At 52.7% G+C, this 14,849-nt stretch overlaps 1 protein-coding gene across 1 annotated transcript in view; it reads left to right on the forward strand.

The window, feature by feature from the left end:
* The window catches only part of tex261 (testis expressed 261), a 32,519-nt gene extending 17,945 nt beyond the window's left edge, over window positions 1-14,574 (forward strand). Inside the window, exons 3-6 of the mRNA XM_041198379.1 lie at window positions 4,891-5,044; window positions 11,427-11,494; window positions 12,982-13,084; window positions 14,059-14,574. Coding sequence (XP_041054313.1) covers window positions 4,891-5,044; window positions 11,427-11,494; window positions 12,982-13,084; window positions 14,059-14,174 — 441 coding nt within the window. The 3' untranslated portion in view covers window positions 14,175-14,574. The remainder of the gene's footprint in view (window positions 1-4,890; window positions 5,045-11,426; window positions 11,495-12,981; window positions 13,085-14,058) is intronic.
* The last annotated feature ends 275 nt before the right edge of the window (window positions 14,575-14,849 follow it).

Raw genomic sequence — 14,849 nt, forward strand, 5'->3', positions numbered from 1 at the left:
ACTGGTCTGTAGTTTTCTGGTTTAACCCTCTCCCCTTTCTTGACTAGTGTTACAATGTGAAGCAACCCTCCAGTCCTCCAGCACTATGCCTGTATCCACAAGCCCTGAAAGATTGTGACCAGTGCCTCTGTTATTTTTACCTTTGCTTCTTTCAGTAAGGAAGCGTTCTAGCTGGACTGGGTGACTTCCCACCTTTCAGCAATGTTCATCTTTTTATTGTGTCTTCACTATTACTATTTCATCCATAATTTCCTCCTCCTCTTTTGGTGTAACTCTCACTACTTCTGCTGCCTTTGTGAAGATGGATGCAAAATATTAATTTAATACTTTAACCATGTCATCTGCCTCTACATGAAGATGGGAACCCAACTTTTTCCCCTAGTTAACCTCGTACACTTTACATGTTTATAAAAGTATTAGGCTTCAACTTAACATTGCCCGTTAACCTTTCCTGGTGTAGGCATATATATGACCATATAAATTAGAGCAGGAATAGGCCCTTCAGCCCCTCAACTCTGCTCTGCCATTTGATATGATCATGGCTGATCCCATTATCGCCTCAACTCTACTTTCCTGTCTACTCCCTATACCTTATGACTCCCTTGTCGATTAGGAATCTAGCGTAACTCAGCCTTAAAAATATTTAATGGCCCAACCTCCACTGCTCTTTGGGGATTAGAATTTCGCAGACTCGTGACCCTCTGAGAGGAAAAAAATCTCCTCAACTCCGTCTTAAATGGGAGATCCTTTACTTTTAAAGTGTTCCTCAGTTCTAGAGTCTCCCATAAGCAGAAACACCCTTTCAGCATCCACTCTGTCAAGTCCCCTCAGGATCTTATATGTTTCTGAACTCCAATGGATACAGGCCCAACCTGTCCAACCTTGCTTCATAAAATAGTCTCCATTCTTCACCCCCCCACCCTCCCCCATCCCAGCTATCAGTCGAGTGAACCTTTTCTGAGCTGCTAACGCATTTGTACCCTTCCTTAAATAAGGAGACAAAACAGTACACAATATTCCAGGGTCTCGCCAACACCCTGTAATCTGTAGCAAAACATCCCTACTTTTTTATATTCCATTCCCCTTGCATTAAATGACAACATTTGCCTTCCTAGTCACTTGATGTACCTGCATACTAACCTTTTGTGATTTGTGTACCAGGACACCCAGATCCCTCTGTACTGCAGAGTTCTGCAGTCATTCTCCATTTAAACAGCTTGCTGCCTTTCTATTCCTCTTGCCAAAGTGAACAAGTTTGCATTTTCTCACGTTATACCCCACCTGCCTGAAGAGGCCTTAGCGCTTGTAACTTGTGGAGTGCCACAGGGATATCTTGCCAACCTGAAAACTACTCCTTTACCCCAACTCTCTGCTTTCTGTTAGCTAACCAGTCCTCTATCCATGCTAATATGTTACTCTTACACCATGAGCTTTTATTTTGTGTAGTAACCTTTGACATGACACCTTAACAAATGCCTTTTGTAAAATTAAGTGCACCGCATCTACAGGTTCCCCTTTATCCACGTTGCTTGTTACGTCCTCAAAGAACTCTTAATAAATTTGTCAAACACGATTTCCCTTTCACAAAACCATGTTGGCTCTGCCTGGTTGCCTTGAGATTTTCTAAGTGCCCCATTATAACCTCAATAATAGATTTGAGCATTTTCCCTAAGACAGTTTGTTAGTCTAATGGCCTGTGCTTTCCTGCTTCCTGTCTCCCTCCTTTGTTAAATAGAAAAGTTACATTCGCTATTTACCAATCTGATGGGACCTTTCCAGAATTTAGGGGATCTTGGAAAATTAAAACCCACGCTTCAACTATCCCAGCAGCCACTTCTTTTAAGACCTGAAGATGAAATCCATCAGGATCTGGGGACTTGTCAGCTTTTAACTCTAATAATTTTCTTAGTACCCTTTCCCCAATGATTGTAATTGTTCTAAGTTCCTCCCTCCCTTTCAACTCCTGATTCACAATTATTTCTGGCGTGTTATATGTGCCTTCTATGGTGAAGTTAGACACAAAATATCTCTTCAATTTATCCGCCATTTCCTCATCTCCCATTTTTAATTCCCCAGACTAACTCTCTAGAGGGCCGACATTTAACTTGACTTACTCTTCACCTTTTTAAATCCTTACTATCTGCTTTTAGATTTCTAGCTAGCCTCTCTTTGCCTCCTGTATTAACACTTTCAAGTTCCGTAAATCTTCCAGATTATTAACCGACTTGTTCCTGACATTTGTCATAAGCCACCTTCTGTTTTATATTGTCCTCCAGGGTGTATTAGCTTTGGATGCTGTACCCTTTCCCTTCAAAGGAATATGTTGAAAAAGACTCATCACTGAATACCTTCCATTGCTCTTTTACTGCTTTACCCTGCATCACCATCGCCAGTCTACCTGTGCTATATCCCTTCTTAAATCACTGAAATTAGCTCTTTCCAATTGAACATTTTTATCTTTGATGTTTTCTAGTCTTCCCATGTTTATTTTAAATTAAATTGTGTTGTGGTGACTATTGGCTAGACAATCTCCTGTGCTCCATTCATCCTGCTTCATTTCCCTGAATGTTTCCTTCCTCATTGGCTCGGAGACATACAGATCGAGAAAGCTTTCCTCTTCACATCTGAAATTCCACTCCTTCCCCACTGTCAGTACTGTATTTTCCTGGTCTATATTAGGGTAATTAAAGTCTCTTTATCCCTACTATTTTCCTGGTAATCCACCCCTGTACCTTCTCCTTGACCTCCTTCCTAAAGTGTTGTGCCGGAGTTTTATGTAATACTTGAGCTCAGGTCTAACTAATGTTTATGAAGTTTAGCATCACTTCTTTACTTCTGTAATCTGTGCCTCTATTGACATAACCAAGATCCCATATACTTTCTTAACCGCCTGATCAACTTGTCCTGCCGCCTTCAAGGGTTTATGAATAAGGACCACCCCTCAAAATGGTGCCATTTAGTTCATCCATGTTATTTCCCCAGAACATATGTAATAGGAGCAGGAGTAGGCCATTCAGCCCCTCAAGCCTGCTCTGCCATTCAGTAAGATTATGGGTGACCTGATTGTGGCCTCCTCATTCCTGCCTTCCCCTGATAATGTTCGACTCCTTGTCAATCAAGAATCTATCTAACTCGGCCGTAAATAATGCAATGATCTGGCCTCCACTGCTCTCTGGGGAAGAGAGTTCCACAGACTAATGACCCTCTGACAGAAAAGAATTCTCCTCATCTCCATCTTAAATGGGAGACCCCTTATTTTTAAGCTGTGCTCCTCTAGTTCTAGTCTCGCCCACCAGGGGAAAGATCCTTTCAGCATCCACTCTGTCAAGTCTCTTCAGGATCTTTATATGTTTCAATAAGATCACCTCTCATTCTTCTAAACGCCAATGGATACAGGCCCAGTCTGTCCAACCTTCCCTTGTAAGAAACCCCTCCCCCATCCCAGGAACCGGTCGCATGAAGCTCCTTGAACTGCTAATGCAATGATGCCCTTTCTTAAACAAGGGGACCCAAACTGTACACAGCACTCCAAATGTGGTCTCACCAATACCCTGTACAACGGTAGCAAAACACCCCCTCTTTTATTGCAAGGGGCATCCAATATAAATGACGACATTCCATTTACAAGGTGTATTTCTTCACACTTATTCATACTAAACCACATTGGCCATCTGTCTGCCCAGCTCCCCGATCTGGTCCATCCCTGTTTGTGGCCCCCTGACCTTTCAGCAGCCAGAAGCCCATTGCACCAATGCTGCCAGTCCTCCAGGTTGATGCTGCGCAACCTCAGTGTCTGGTTCAATCCACAACAGGGCTTTCAGCCATGTACCATCCACCTCCACACCCGCACTGACCCTCAGTCCCTGCAAGGTCAGGGGTAATAAGAGTCAGTTAACCCTTTAACCCCTTATTCTCAAGTTCTGAAATGGTTTATTGCCGACAGTGGTTATATTTTATTCAATCCAGTTAAGACTTGACACATGAAGGAGTATCAAAACCACAACAGCAAAAGCGTTGTCCTAGGTAGAAGCACAATCTCAGTAACTACCCTGTGATTGTTCCCCAGGTACCATTGTCCATATGGCACCTAAAAACCTCTACAATTTCTGTATGCAGGGAATCTTCTCTTGTTCCTTTACGCAGTGAAGCTAATGGAGTCTGATTTAACCCAGTCATTACCTCACCATTATTTGAATGGCCCAATTGTAAAAGATGTCCCTTATCTCTCCGCCCACCCAAGCCTGGTCAGATTCTCAAGATCTCTGGCTCCCCCCCGCCCGCCAACTCAGACTCTTATCAGCCAGGAAACATGTCAATGCTTCTGCTCTGAAGAAGAGTCAGACGAACTCGAAACGTTAATTCTGTTCCTCTCTCCACAGATGCTGCCAGACCTGCTGAGTTTTTCCAGCATTTTCTGTTTTTGTTTCAGATTTCCAGCATCCACAGTAGTTTGCTTTTATATTTATGTCAATGCTACTGCCGGGCCCAAGCAAGGTAAACATGATCTCTAAAATTAGGAGAGAGTTTGAGAGGGTAGGCGTAGAGAAGATATTTCCATTTGAGAGGACCAGGATCAGGAGTCATAAATGTAAGACCGTCCCTGATAAATCCAACCGGGAATTCAGGAGAAAGCTCTTTACCTAGAGAGCGGAACTCCCTATCACAGGTAACAGTTAAGGTGAATAGCAGACATGAGGGAGAAGGGAAGAAAAGGATTTGTTGATAGGGTGAGAGGAGCTCTTGTGGAATATGAAGACTGACACAGATCTTTTGACTGAAAAGCTTTGTTTCTGTTCTGTAGACAAGGATGTGATTCTGTTTCCTCGTTAAAGGTGATACATATAAATGAAAGTTGTTGTCCGTCTTCAATTCTCTTTCTTGACTCCTCAGTTCTCCACCGGAGTGCTGGTCGGTCTCTACCTCTTTGAGAATTTTCCTGCGTTAATGATTGGAGTCGGACTCTTCACAAACCTCGTCTACTTTGGCCTATTGCAAACGTTTCCATACATCCTGCTCACATCACCCAATTTTATATTATCCTGTGGTAAGTCACTTCCCATTGCTTACTGGCTGACCCTGTGTACTTCATTGTCAGTTCACTCCTCAAGATGCGCCTAGGGCGTGGATTTTTTAATAATCATTCATGGGATGTGGATGTCGCTGGCTGGGCCCAGCATTTATTGCCCATCCCTAGTTGCCCTTGAGAAGGTGGTGGTGAGCTGCCTTCTTGAACCGCTGTAGTCCATGTGGTGTAGGTACACCCACAGTGCTGTTAGGGAGGGAGTTCCAGGATTTTGACCCAGCGACAGTGAAGGAACGGTGATATATTTCCAAGTCAGGCTGTTGAGTGACTTGGAGGAGAACTTCCAGGTGGTGTTGTTCCCATCTATCTGCTGCCCTTGTCCTTCTAGATGGTAATGGTTGTGGGTTTGGAAGGTGCTGTCTAAGGAGCCTTGGTGAATTTCTGCAGTGCATCTTGTAGATGGTACACACACTGCTGCCACTGTGCGTCGGTGGTGGAGGGAGTGAATGTTTGTGGATGTGGTGCCAATCAAGTGGGCGGATTTGTCCTGGATGGTGTCAAGCTTCTTGAGTGTTGTGGGAGCTGCACTCATCCAGGCAAGTGGAAAGTATCCCATCACATTCCTGACTTACACCTTGTAGATGGTGGAAAGACTTTAGCGAGTCAGGAGCTGAGTCACTCATCACAGGATTCCCAGTCTGTAACCTGCTCTTGTAGCCACAGTATTTATATAGCTGGTCCAGTTCAGTTTCTGGTCAATGGTAACCCCCAGGATGTTAATAGTGGGGGATTCAGCGATGGTAATACCATTGAACATCAAGGGGGGATGGTTACACTCTCTCTTAGATTACAGGAGGATATAGACGGGCTGGTCAGATGGGCTGATCAGTGGCAAATGGAATTTAATCTGGATAAGTGTGAGGTGATGCACTTGGGCAGGACAAACAAGGCACAGGAATACACGATGAATGGTAGGACACTGGGAAGTACCGAGGATCAGAGAGACCTTGGTGTGCATGTCCACCAGTCCCTTAAGGTAGTGGGACAGGTAGATAAGGTGGTTAAGAAGGCATATGGGGTACTTGCCTTTATTAGCCAAGGCATAGAATATAAGAGCAGGGAGGTTATGCAGGAACTGTATAAAACCCTGGTTAGGCCACAGCTAGAGTATCTGAGGAGTCGCGAATGGTGCTGAACATTGTGCAATCATCAGTGAACATTTCTGACTTTATAATGGAAGGAAGGTCATTGATGAAGCAGCTGAAGATGGTTGGGCCGAGGACACTGCCCTGAGGAACTCCTGCAGTGATGTCCCAGACACCTACTAAGTGCCCCCTCTGTTGATCGGTCAGCCTCTCCCCTCACACCCTCCCCCACACCCTCGCTCAGCCATTCCCTCACTTCACACTCTCCTTCCTCCCTGCCTTTCCTTCACACCATCACCCCTTCCCCCTCTCTCGTGTTTCCCTGTTACCCCCCTCCACCTCTCTCTTGATCTGTCACTCCCCTCACACCCTCCCCACCGCTCGATCTGACCCTCCCCTCACACCCTCCCCACCACTCGATCTGACCCTCCCCTCACACCCTCGCCACCGCTCGATCTGACCCTCCCCTCACCACCTCCCCACCGCTCGATCTGACCCTCCCCACCGCTCGATCTGACCCTCCCCTCACACCCTCGCCACCGCTCGATCTGACCCTCCCCTCACACCCTCCCCACCGCTCGATCTGACCCTCCCCTCACACCCTCCCCACCGCTCGATCTGACCCTCCCCACCGCTCGAGCTGACCCTCCCCTCACACCCTCCCCACCGCTCGAGCTGACCCTCCCCTCACACCCTCCCCACCGCTCGATCTGACACTCCCCTCACACCCTCCCCACCGCTCGATCTGACCCTCCCCTCTCACCCTCCCCACCGCTCGATCTGACCCTCCCCTCACACCCTCCCCACCGCTCGATCTGACCCTCCCCACCGCTCGATCTGACCCTCCCCTCACCACCTCCCCACTGCTCGATCTGACCCCCTCACACCCTCCCCACCGCTCGATCTGACCCTCCCCTCACCACCTCCCCACCGCTCGATCTGACCCTCCCCTCACCACCTCCCCACCGCTCGATCTGACCCCCTCACACCCTCCCCACCGCTCGATCTGACCCCCTCACACCCTCCCCACCGCTCGATCTGACCCTCCCCTCACCACCTCCCCACCGCTCGATCTGACCCCCTCACACCCTCCCCACCGCTCGATCTGACCCTCCCCTCACACCCTCCCCACCGCTCGATCTGACCCTCCCCTCACCACCTCCCCACCGCTCGATCTGACCCTCCCCTCACACCCTCGCCACCGCTCGATCTGACCCCCTCACACCCTCCCCACCGCTCGATCTGACCCTCCCCTCACACCCTCCCCACTGCTCGATCTGACCCCCTCACACCCTCCCCACCGCTCGATCTGACCCTCCCCTCACCACCTCCCCACCGCTCGATCTGACACTCCCCTCACACCCTCCCCACCGCTCGATCTGACCCCCTCACACCCTCCCCACCGCTCGATCTGACCCTCCCCTCACCACCTCCCCACCGCTCGATCTGACCCCCTCACACCCTCCCCACCGCTCGATCTGACCCTCCCCTCACCACCTCCCCACCGCTCGATCTGACCCCCTCACACCCTCCCCACCGCTCGATCTGACCCTCCCCTCACCACCTCCCCACCGCTCGATCTGACCCCCTCACACCCTCCCCACTGCTCGATCTGACCCTCCCCACACCCTCCCCACCGCTCGATCTGACCCTCCCCACCGCTCGATCTGACCCTCCCCTCACCACCTCCCCACCGCTCGATCTGACCCCCTCACACCCTCCCCACCGCTCGATCTGACCCTCCCCACCGCTCGATCTGACCCTCCCCTCACACCCTCCCCACCGCTCGATCTGACCCTCCCCTCACCACCTCCCCACCGCTCGATCTGACCCTCCCCTCACACCCTCGCCACCGCTCGATCTGACCCTCCCCTCACACCCTCCCCACCGCTCGATCTGACCCTCCCCTCACACCCTCCCCACCGCTCGATCTGACCCCCTCACACCCTCCCCACTGCTCGATCTGACCCCCTCACACCCTCCCCACCGCTCGATCTGACCCTCCCCTCACACCCTCCCCACCGCTCGATCTGACCCTCCCCTCACCACCTCCCCACCGCTCGATCTGACCCTCCCCTCACACCCTCCCCACCGCTCGATCTGACCCTCCCCTCACACCCTCCCCACCGCTCGATCTGACCCTCCCCTCACACCCTCCCCACCGCTCGATCTGACCCTCCCCTCACACCCTCCCCACCGCTCGATCTGACCCTCCCCTCACACCCTCCCCACCGCTCGATCTGACCCTCCCCTCACACCCTCCCCACCGCTCGATCTGACCCTCCCCTCACACCCTCCCCACCGCTCGATCTGACCCTCCCCTCACATCCTCCCCACCGCTCGATCTGACCCTCCCCACCGCTCGATCTGACCCCCTCACACTCTCCCCACCGCTCGATCTGACCCTCCCCTCACCACCTCCCCACCGCTCGATCTGACCCTCCCCTCACACCCTCCCCACCGCTCGATCTGACCCCCTCACACCCTCCCCACCGCTCGATCTGACCCCCTCACACCCTCCCCACCGCTCGATCTGACCCTCCCCTCACCACCTCCCCACCGCTCGATCTGACCCTCCCCTCACACCCTCCCCACCGCTCGATCTGACCCCCTCACACCCTCCCCACCGCTCGATCTGACCCTCCCCTCACACCCTCCCCACCGCTCGATCTGACTCTCCCCTCACACCCTCCCCACCGCTCGAGCTGACCCTCCCCTCACACCCTCCCCACCGCTCGATCTGACCCTCCCCTCACACCCTCCCCACCGCTCGATCTGACCCTCCCCTCACACCCTCCCCACCGCTCGATCTGACCCTCCCCTCACATCCTCCCCACCGCTCGATCTGACCCTCCCCACCGCTCGATCTGACCCCCTCACACCCTCCCCACCGCTCGATCTGACCCTCCCCTCACCACCTCCCCACCGCTCGATCTGACCCTCCCCTCACACCCTCCCCACCGCTCGATCTGACCCTCCCCTCACACCCTCCCCACCGCTCGATCTGACCCTCCCCTCACACCCTCGCCACCGCTCGATCTGACCCCCTCACACCCTCCCCACTGCTCGATCTGACCCCCTCACACCCTCCCCACCGCTCGATCTGACCCCCTCACACCCTCCCCACCGCTCGATCTGACCCTCCCCTCACCACCTCCCCACCGCTCGAGCTGACCCTCCCCTCACCACCTCCCCACCGCTCGATCTGACCCTCCCCTCACACCCTCCCCACCGCTCGATCTGACCCCCTCACACCCTCCCCACCGCTCGATCTGACCCTCCCCTCACACCCTCCCCACCGCTCGATCTGACCCCCTCACACCCTCCCCACCGCTCGATCTGACCCTCCCCTCACCACCTCCCCACCGCTCGATCTGACCCTCCCCTCACACCCTCCCCACCGCTCGATCTGACCCCCTCACACCCTCCCCACCGCTCGATCTGACCCTCCCCTCACACCCTCCCCACCGCTCGAGCTGACCCCCTCACACCCTCCCCACCGCTCGATCTGACCCTCCCCTCACACCCTCCCCACCGCTCGATCTGACCCCCTCACACCCTCCCCACCGCTCGATCTGACCCTCCCCTCACCACCTCCCCACCGCTCGATCTGACCCTCCCCTCACACCCTCCCCACCGCTCGATCTGACCCTCCCCTCACACCCTCCCCACCGCTCGATCTGACCCTCCCCTCACCACCTCCCCACCGCTCGATCTGACCCTCCCCTCACACCCTCGCCACCGCTCGATCTGACCCTCCCCTCACACCCTCCCCACCGCTCGATCTGACCCTCCCCTCACACCCTCCCCACCGCTCGATCTGACCCTCCCCTCACACCCTCGCCACCGCTCGATCTGACCCTCCCCTCACACCCTCCCCACCGCTCGATCTGACCCTCCCCTCACACCCTCCCCACCGCTCGATCTGACCCCCTCACACCCTCCCCACCGCTCGATCTGACCCCCTCACACCCTCCCCACCGCTCGATCTGACCCTCCCCTCACACCCTCCCCACCGCTCGATCTGACCCTCCCCTCACACCCTCCCCACCGCTCGATCTGACTCTCCCCTCACACCCTCCCCACCGCTCGATCTGACCCTCCCCACCGCTCGAGCTGACCCTCCCCTCACATCCTCCCCACCGCTCGATCTGACCCTCCCCACCGCTCGATCTGACCCTCCCCACCGCTCGATCTGACCCTCCCCTCACACCCTCCCCACCGCTCGATCTGACCCTCCCCTCACACCCTCCCCACCGCTCGATCTGACCCTCCCCTCACACCCTCCCCACCGCTCGATCTGACCCTCCCCTCACACCCTCGCCACCGCTCGATCTGACCCTCCCCTCACCACCTCCCCACCGCTCGATCTGACCCCCTCACACCCTCCCCACCGCTCGATCTGACCCTCCCCTCACACCCTCCCCACCGCTCGATCTGACCCTCCCCTCACCACCTCCCCACTGCTCGATCTGACCCCCTCACACCCTCCCCACCGCTCGAGCTGACCCTCCCCTCACCACCTCCCCACCGCTCGATCTGACCCTCCCCTCACACCCTCCCCACCGCTCGATCTGACCCCCTCACACCCTCCCCACCGCTCGATCTGACCCTCCCCTCACACCCTCCCCACCGCTCGATCTGACCCCCTCACACCCTCCCCACCGCTCGATCTGACCCTCCCTCACACCCTCCCCACCGCTCGAGCTGACCCCCTCACACCCTCCCCACCGCTCGATCTGACCCTCCCCTCACACCCTCCCCACCGCTCGATCTGACCCCCTCACACCCTCCCCACCGCTCGATCTGACCCTCCCCTCACACCCTCCCCACCGCTCGATCTGACCCTCCCCTCACACCCTCGCCACCGCTCGATCTGACCCTCTCCCCCCTCCCCCACCCCCTCATCACTCAGTCCACCCCTCCCCTCACCCCCCAGCCCCACCACTCGGCCAGCCCATCTTCTCTCCTGACCCTCTGTCTGGCCCTGTGCTCCCCCCACCCCACCACCCCTCACCCCTCACCCGGTCTGCCTCCCCTCCCCCCCCCCTTCACTCCGCCTCCATGCCTTGCTCTGCTCCTTCTCTTCCCTCGTTGCCTCATTCTAATAATACACAACAACGGATGCTCCCCCACCATTACTGTGCCCCAGGTTTGCACAGTGTTTAATTGCTGGCTTTGTGATTGTGTATAATCTTTAATGTACTGAATGTGGTCTGTGTGTGGAGGCTGATGGGGATTTTACTTATTTCCCACAGTGCTGGTGGTCTGTAACCATTACCTGGCATTTCAACACTTTGCTGAGGAATACTATCCCTTCGCGGAGGTAAGGGGAGCAGTCACTGTCGTGTGATCAGATAAAATCAACACGGCTTTACGACAGGGATAATGTGTTCGACAAATTTATTAGGTTTTTGAGGGTGTAACCTAGGGGGGAGTAAGGGGAACCAGTAGATGTGCCATACTTGGATTTCCAAAAGCCATTCGATTAGTTGTCTCACAAGCTAAGGGTTCGTGGAGTTGTGGGTAATATATTAGCATGTGTAGAGGATTAGTTATTGGACAGGAAATCTAAAGTGGGCATAAACGGGGCACATTTAAGTTGGCAGGCTGTGACTAGTGGTGTGCCACAAGGATCAGTGCTGGGGCCTCAGCTACTTACAATTCAATTAATTAGTCAAAGACGTCGAGAGTAATTTATCTTAAGTTTGCTGATGATACAAAGCTGGGTGAGAATGGAAGCTGTGAGGAGGACAGGGAGAGGCTGAAGAGAGATATAGACAGGTTAAGTGAGTGGGCAACAAGGCGAGGGAAGTGTGAGGTTATTCGCTTTGGTCATAAGAATAGAAAAGCAGACTATTATTTAAAAGATGTAAGCTTGTAAGTGTGGATGTTGAGAGAGACTTGGGTGCACTCATACACGGAGCACAGAAACTTAGCGTGTCGGTACAGGCCCAGCAGTTAGGAAGGCAAACGGTGTGTTGACCTTTATTGCCAAGGGGACTGGAGTACGGGAATAAAGAAGTTTTGCTACAGCAGTACAGGGTTTTGGTGAGACCGCATCTGGAGTACTGTGGGCAGTTTTGGTCTCCACGTTTAAGAAGGATATACTGGCACTGGAGGTGTTACAGCGAAGGTCTGTTATACTAGTCCCTGGGATGAGGGGGTTGTCCTATGATGAGAGGCTGAGTAAATTGGACCTGTACTCTGTGGAGGTGACCCCATTGAAACCTATAAGATTCTGAGGGGGTTTTCATAGGGTGGACACTGAGAGATTGTTTCCGCTGGTCGGGGAATCTAAAACACGGGGGTCACAGCCTCAGGGGTGAGGGGCCCGATCATTTAGGACTGAGATGAGGAGAAATTACTTCACTCAAAGGGTTGCAAATCTTTGGAATTCTCTGCCCCAGAGGGTTGTGGATGCTCCATCACTGAATATATTTCAGGCTGGAGTGGACAGAATTATGGTCTCTTGGAGAATTAAGGGATATGGGGAGTGGGCGGGAAAATGATCATATTGAATGGCGGAGCAGTCTCGAGGGGCCGAATGGTCTACTATTCCTTTTCTTACATTCTTATGTGGGCAGCAGTGTCTGTCTGAAATGCATTGTGACATTGAATGAAGCGGCTGAGTTGATTTGCCAATCATTCCCCTCTAACAATGGAGACTATCAAGTCACTTGGATAGTGGGGTGTGGGGGGGGGAGCAGTTTGCCAGCAGGATGGAAGGGGGAACTCTCTTGGTTACTTACTCACCTGTTTGGTTCCAAGGTTAATCATTTGGTTATTCAGTTATCTCATTCTTCACATCAGGTTCTGGCTTACTTCACACTCTGCCTGTGGATAACCCCTTTCTCCTTCTTCGTATCCCTGTCCGCCAGCGAGAATGTCCTTCCATCCACAATTCAGCATGGAGGTAAGTGTGGGCAAGCACCTCATTCAACACTGTCGGCGGGTTGGTGATTTGTTGAATTAGTTTGAGTTGAATGGTTGGTTTGCGGGTGAGCGGTAGCTTGGCGGGTTGGTTTGTGGAGTGAATGGTAGCTTGGTGGGTTGGTTTGGATTGAGCGTTAGCTTGGCGGGTTGGTTTGTGGGGTGAACGGTAGCTTGGCGGGATGGTTTGTGGGGTGAAGGGTAGCTTGGCGGGTTGGTTTGTGGGGTGAATGGTAGCTTGGTGGGTTGGTTTGTGGGGTGAACGGTAGCTTGGCAGGTTGGTTTGTGGGGTGAACATTAGCTTGGGTTGGTTTGTGGGGTGAAGGGTAGCTTGGCGGGTTGGTTTGTGGGGTGAACGGTAGCTTGGCGGGTTGGTTTGTGGGGTGAAGGGTAACTTGGTGGGTTGGTTTGTGGAGTGAATGTTAGCTTGGCGGGTTGCTTTGTGGAGTGAATGGTAGCTTGGCGGGTTGGTTTGTGGGGTGAATGGTAGCTTGGTGGATTGGTTTGTGGGGTGAATGGTAGCTTGGCGGGTTGGTTTGTGGGGTGAACGGTAGCTTGGTGGGTTGCTTTGTGGAATGAATGGTAGCTTGGCGGGTTGGTTTGTGGGGTGAATGGTAGCTTGGTGGATTGGTTTGTGGGGTGAATGGTAGCTTGGCGGGTTGGTTTGTGGGGTGAACGGTAGCTTGGTGGGTTGCTTTGTGGAGTGAATGGTAGCTTGGCAGGTTGGTTTGTAGGGTGAACGGTAGCTTGGTGGGTTAGTTTGTGGGGTGAATGGTAGTTTGATGGATTAGTTTGGGTTGAGTGGTAGCTTGGTGGATTAGTTTGGGTTGAGTGGTAGCTTGGTGGATTAGTTTGGGTTGAGTGGTAGCTTGGTGGATTAGTTTGGGTTGAGTGGTAGCTTGGCGGGTTGATTTGAGAGGTGAATAGTTGGTTTAAGATTTTCCTGATTTTCCACAGACGATGTTGTGTCGAATTACTTCACGAAGGGTAAAAGGAGTAAGAGATCGGGAATTTTGGTGATCTTCACCTTCATCAAAGAGGCAATCCTGCCCAGTCGACAGAAGATATACTGACAAGCACCAAGTGTGTACCTTCACAAGCACTAACAGAACTGATGGACAGGTTGGAGGAGGGTAGAGCAGAGAGCCCAAAAGACTTAGTAACATGGAGGATGACGAGCTCCTGTCTTGGACTTGAATTTGGAATTACTTCTTGATTTTTTTTTGTCCTTTAAATGGTCCCTCCTCCCAGAAGGAATATCGTTTGGAGATGATTTTAAATGCATTATTTTTGCACAGATTTTGGAATTTAAAAGGACTTCAAACAACAAAATACAAATCTTGTTCCATTTGGATAGGACTCAATCGAAGTCCCCCACACGGTGTACTCAATGTAATCGTTGCCATTTTATAATGGAGTGGATGATTGCTGTATATGGTCATTGATGCTTCCAGTAAATTTTGTTCAGTTTAACACGTTTCATTTCAGTTCTACTTAAAAGTCAGTGTCTCTCTCCCTCGGCTCCTTGCATAAAAAGCTGTCTGCACCTGCTTTCTGTTAAATTTGTGTTTTCCGATCGGCAGAGCTTGCCTTCTGTTGGGTGAGGCAGACACTCCAAGGACGCAATGTTAACATTATCGAGACACAGTCAGTGACAGGACTCTGGGAAGAGGGGTTACTGAGTGACATGATGCGGCAGCTGGATTAACATCAGGAGAGATACAGTCAGTAACTCAGGGCGCTGGGGA

This window comes from Carcharodon carcharias, chromosome 1, assembly GCF_017639515.1.
Source record: "Carcharodon carcharias isolate sCarCar2 chromosome 1, sCarCar2.pri, whole genome shotgun sequence".
NCBI classification, from domain to species: Eukaryota; Metazoa; Chordata; class Chondrichthyes; order Lamniformes; family Lamnidae; genus Carcharodon; species Carcharodon carcharias.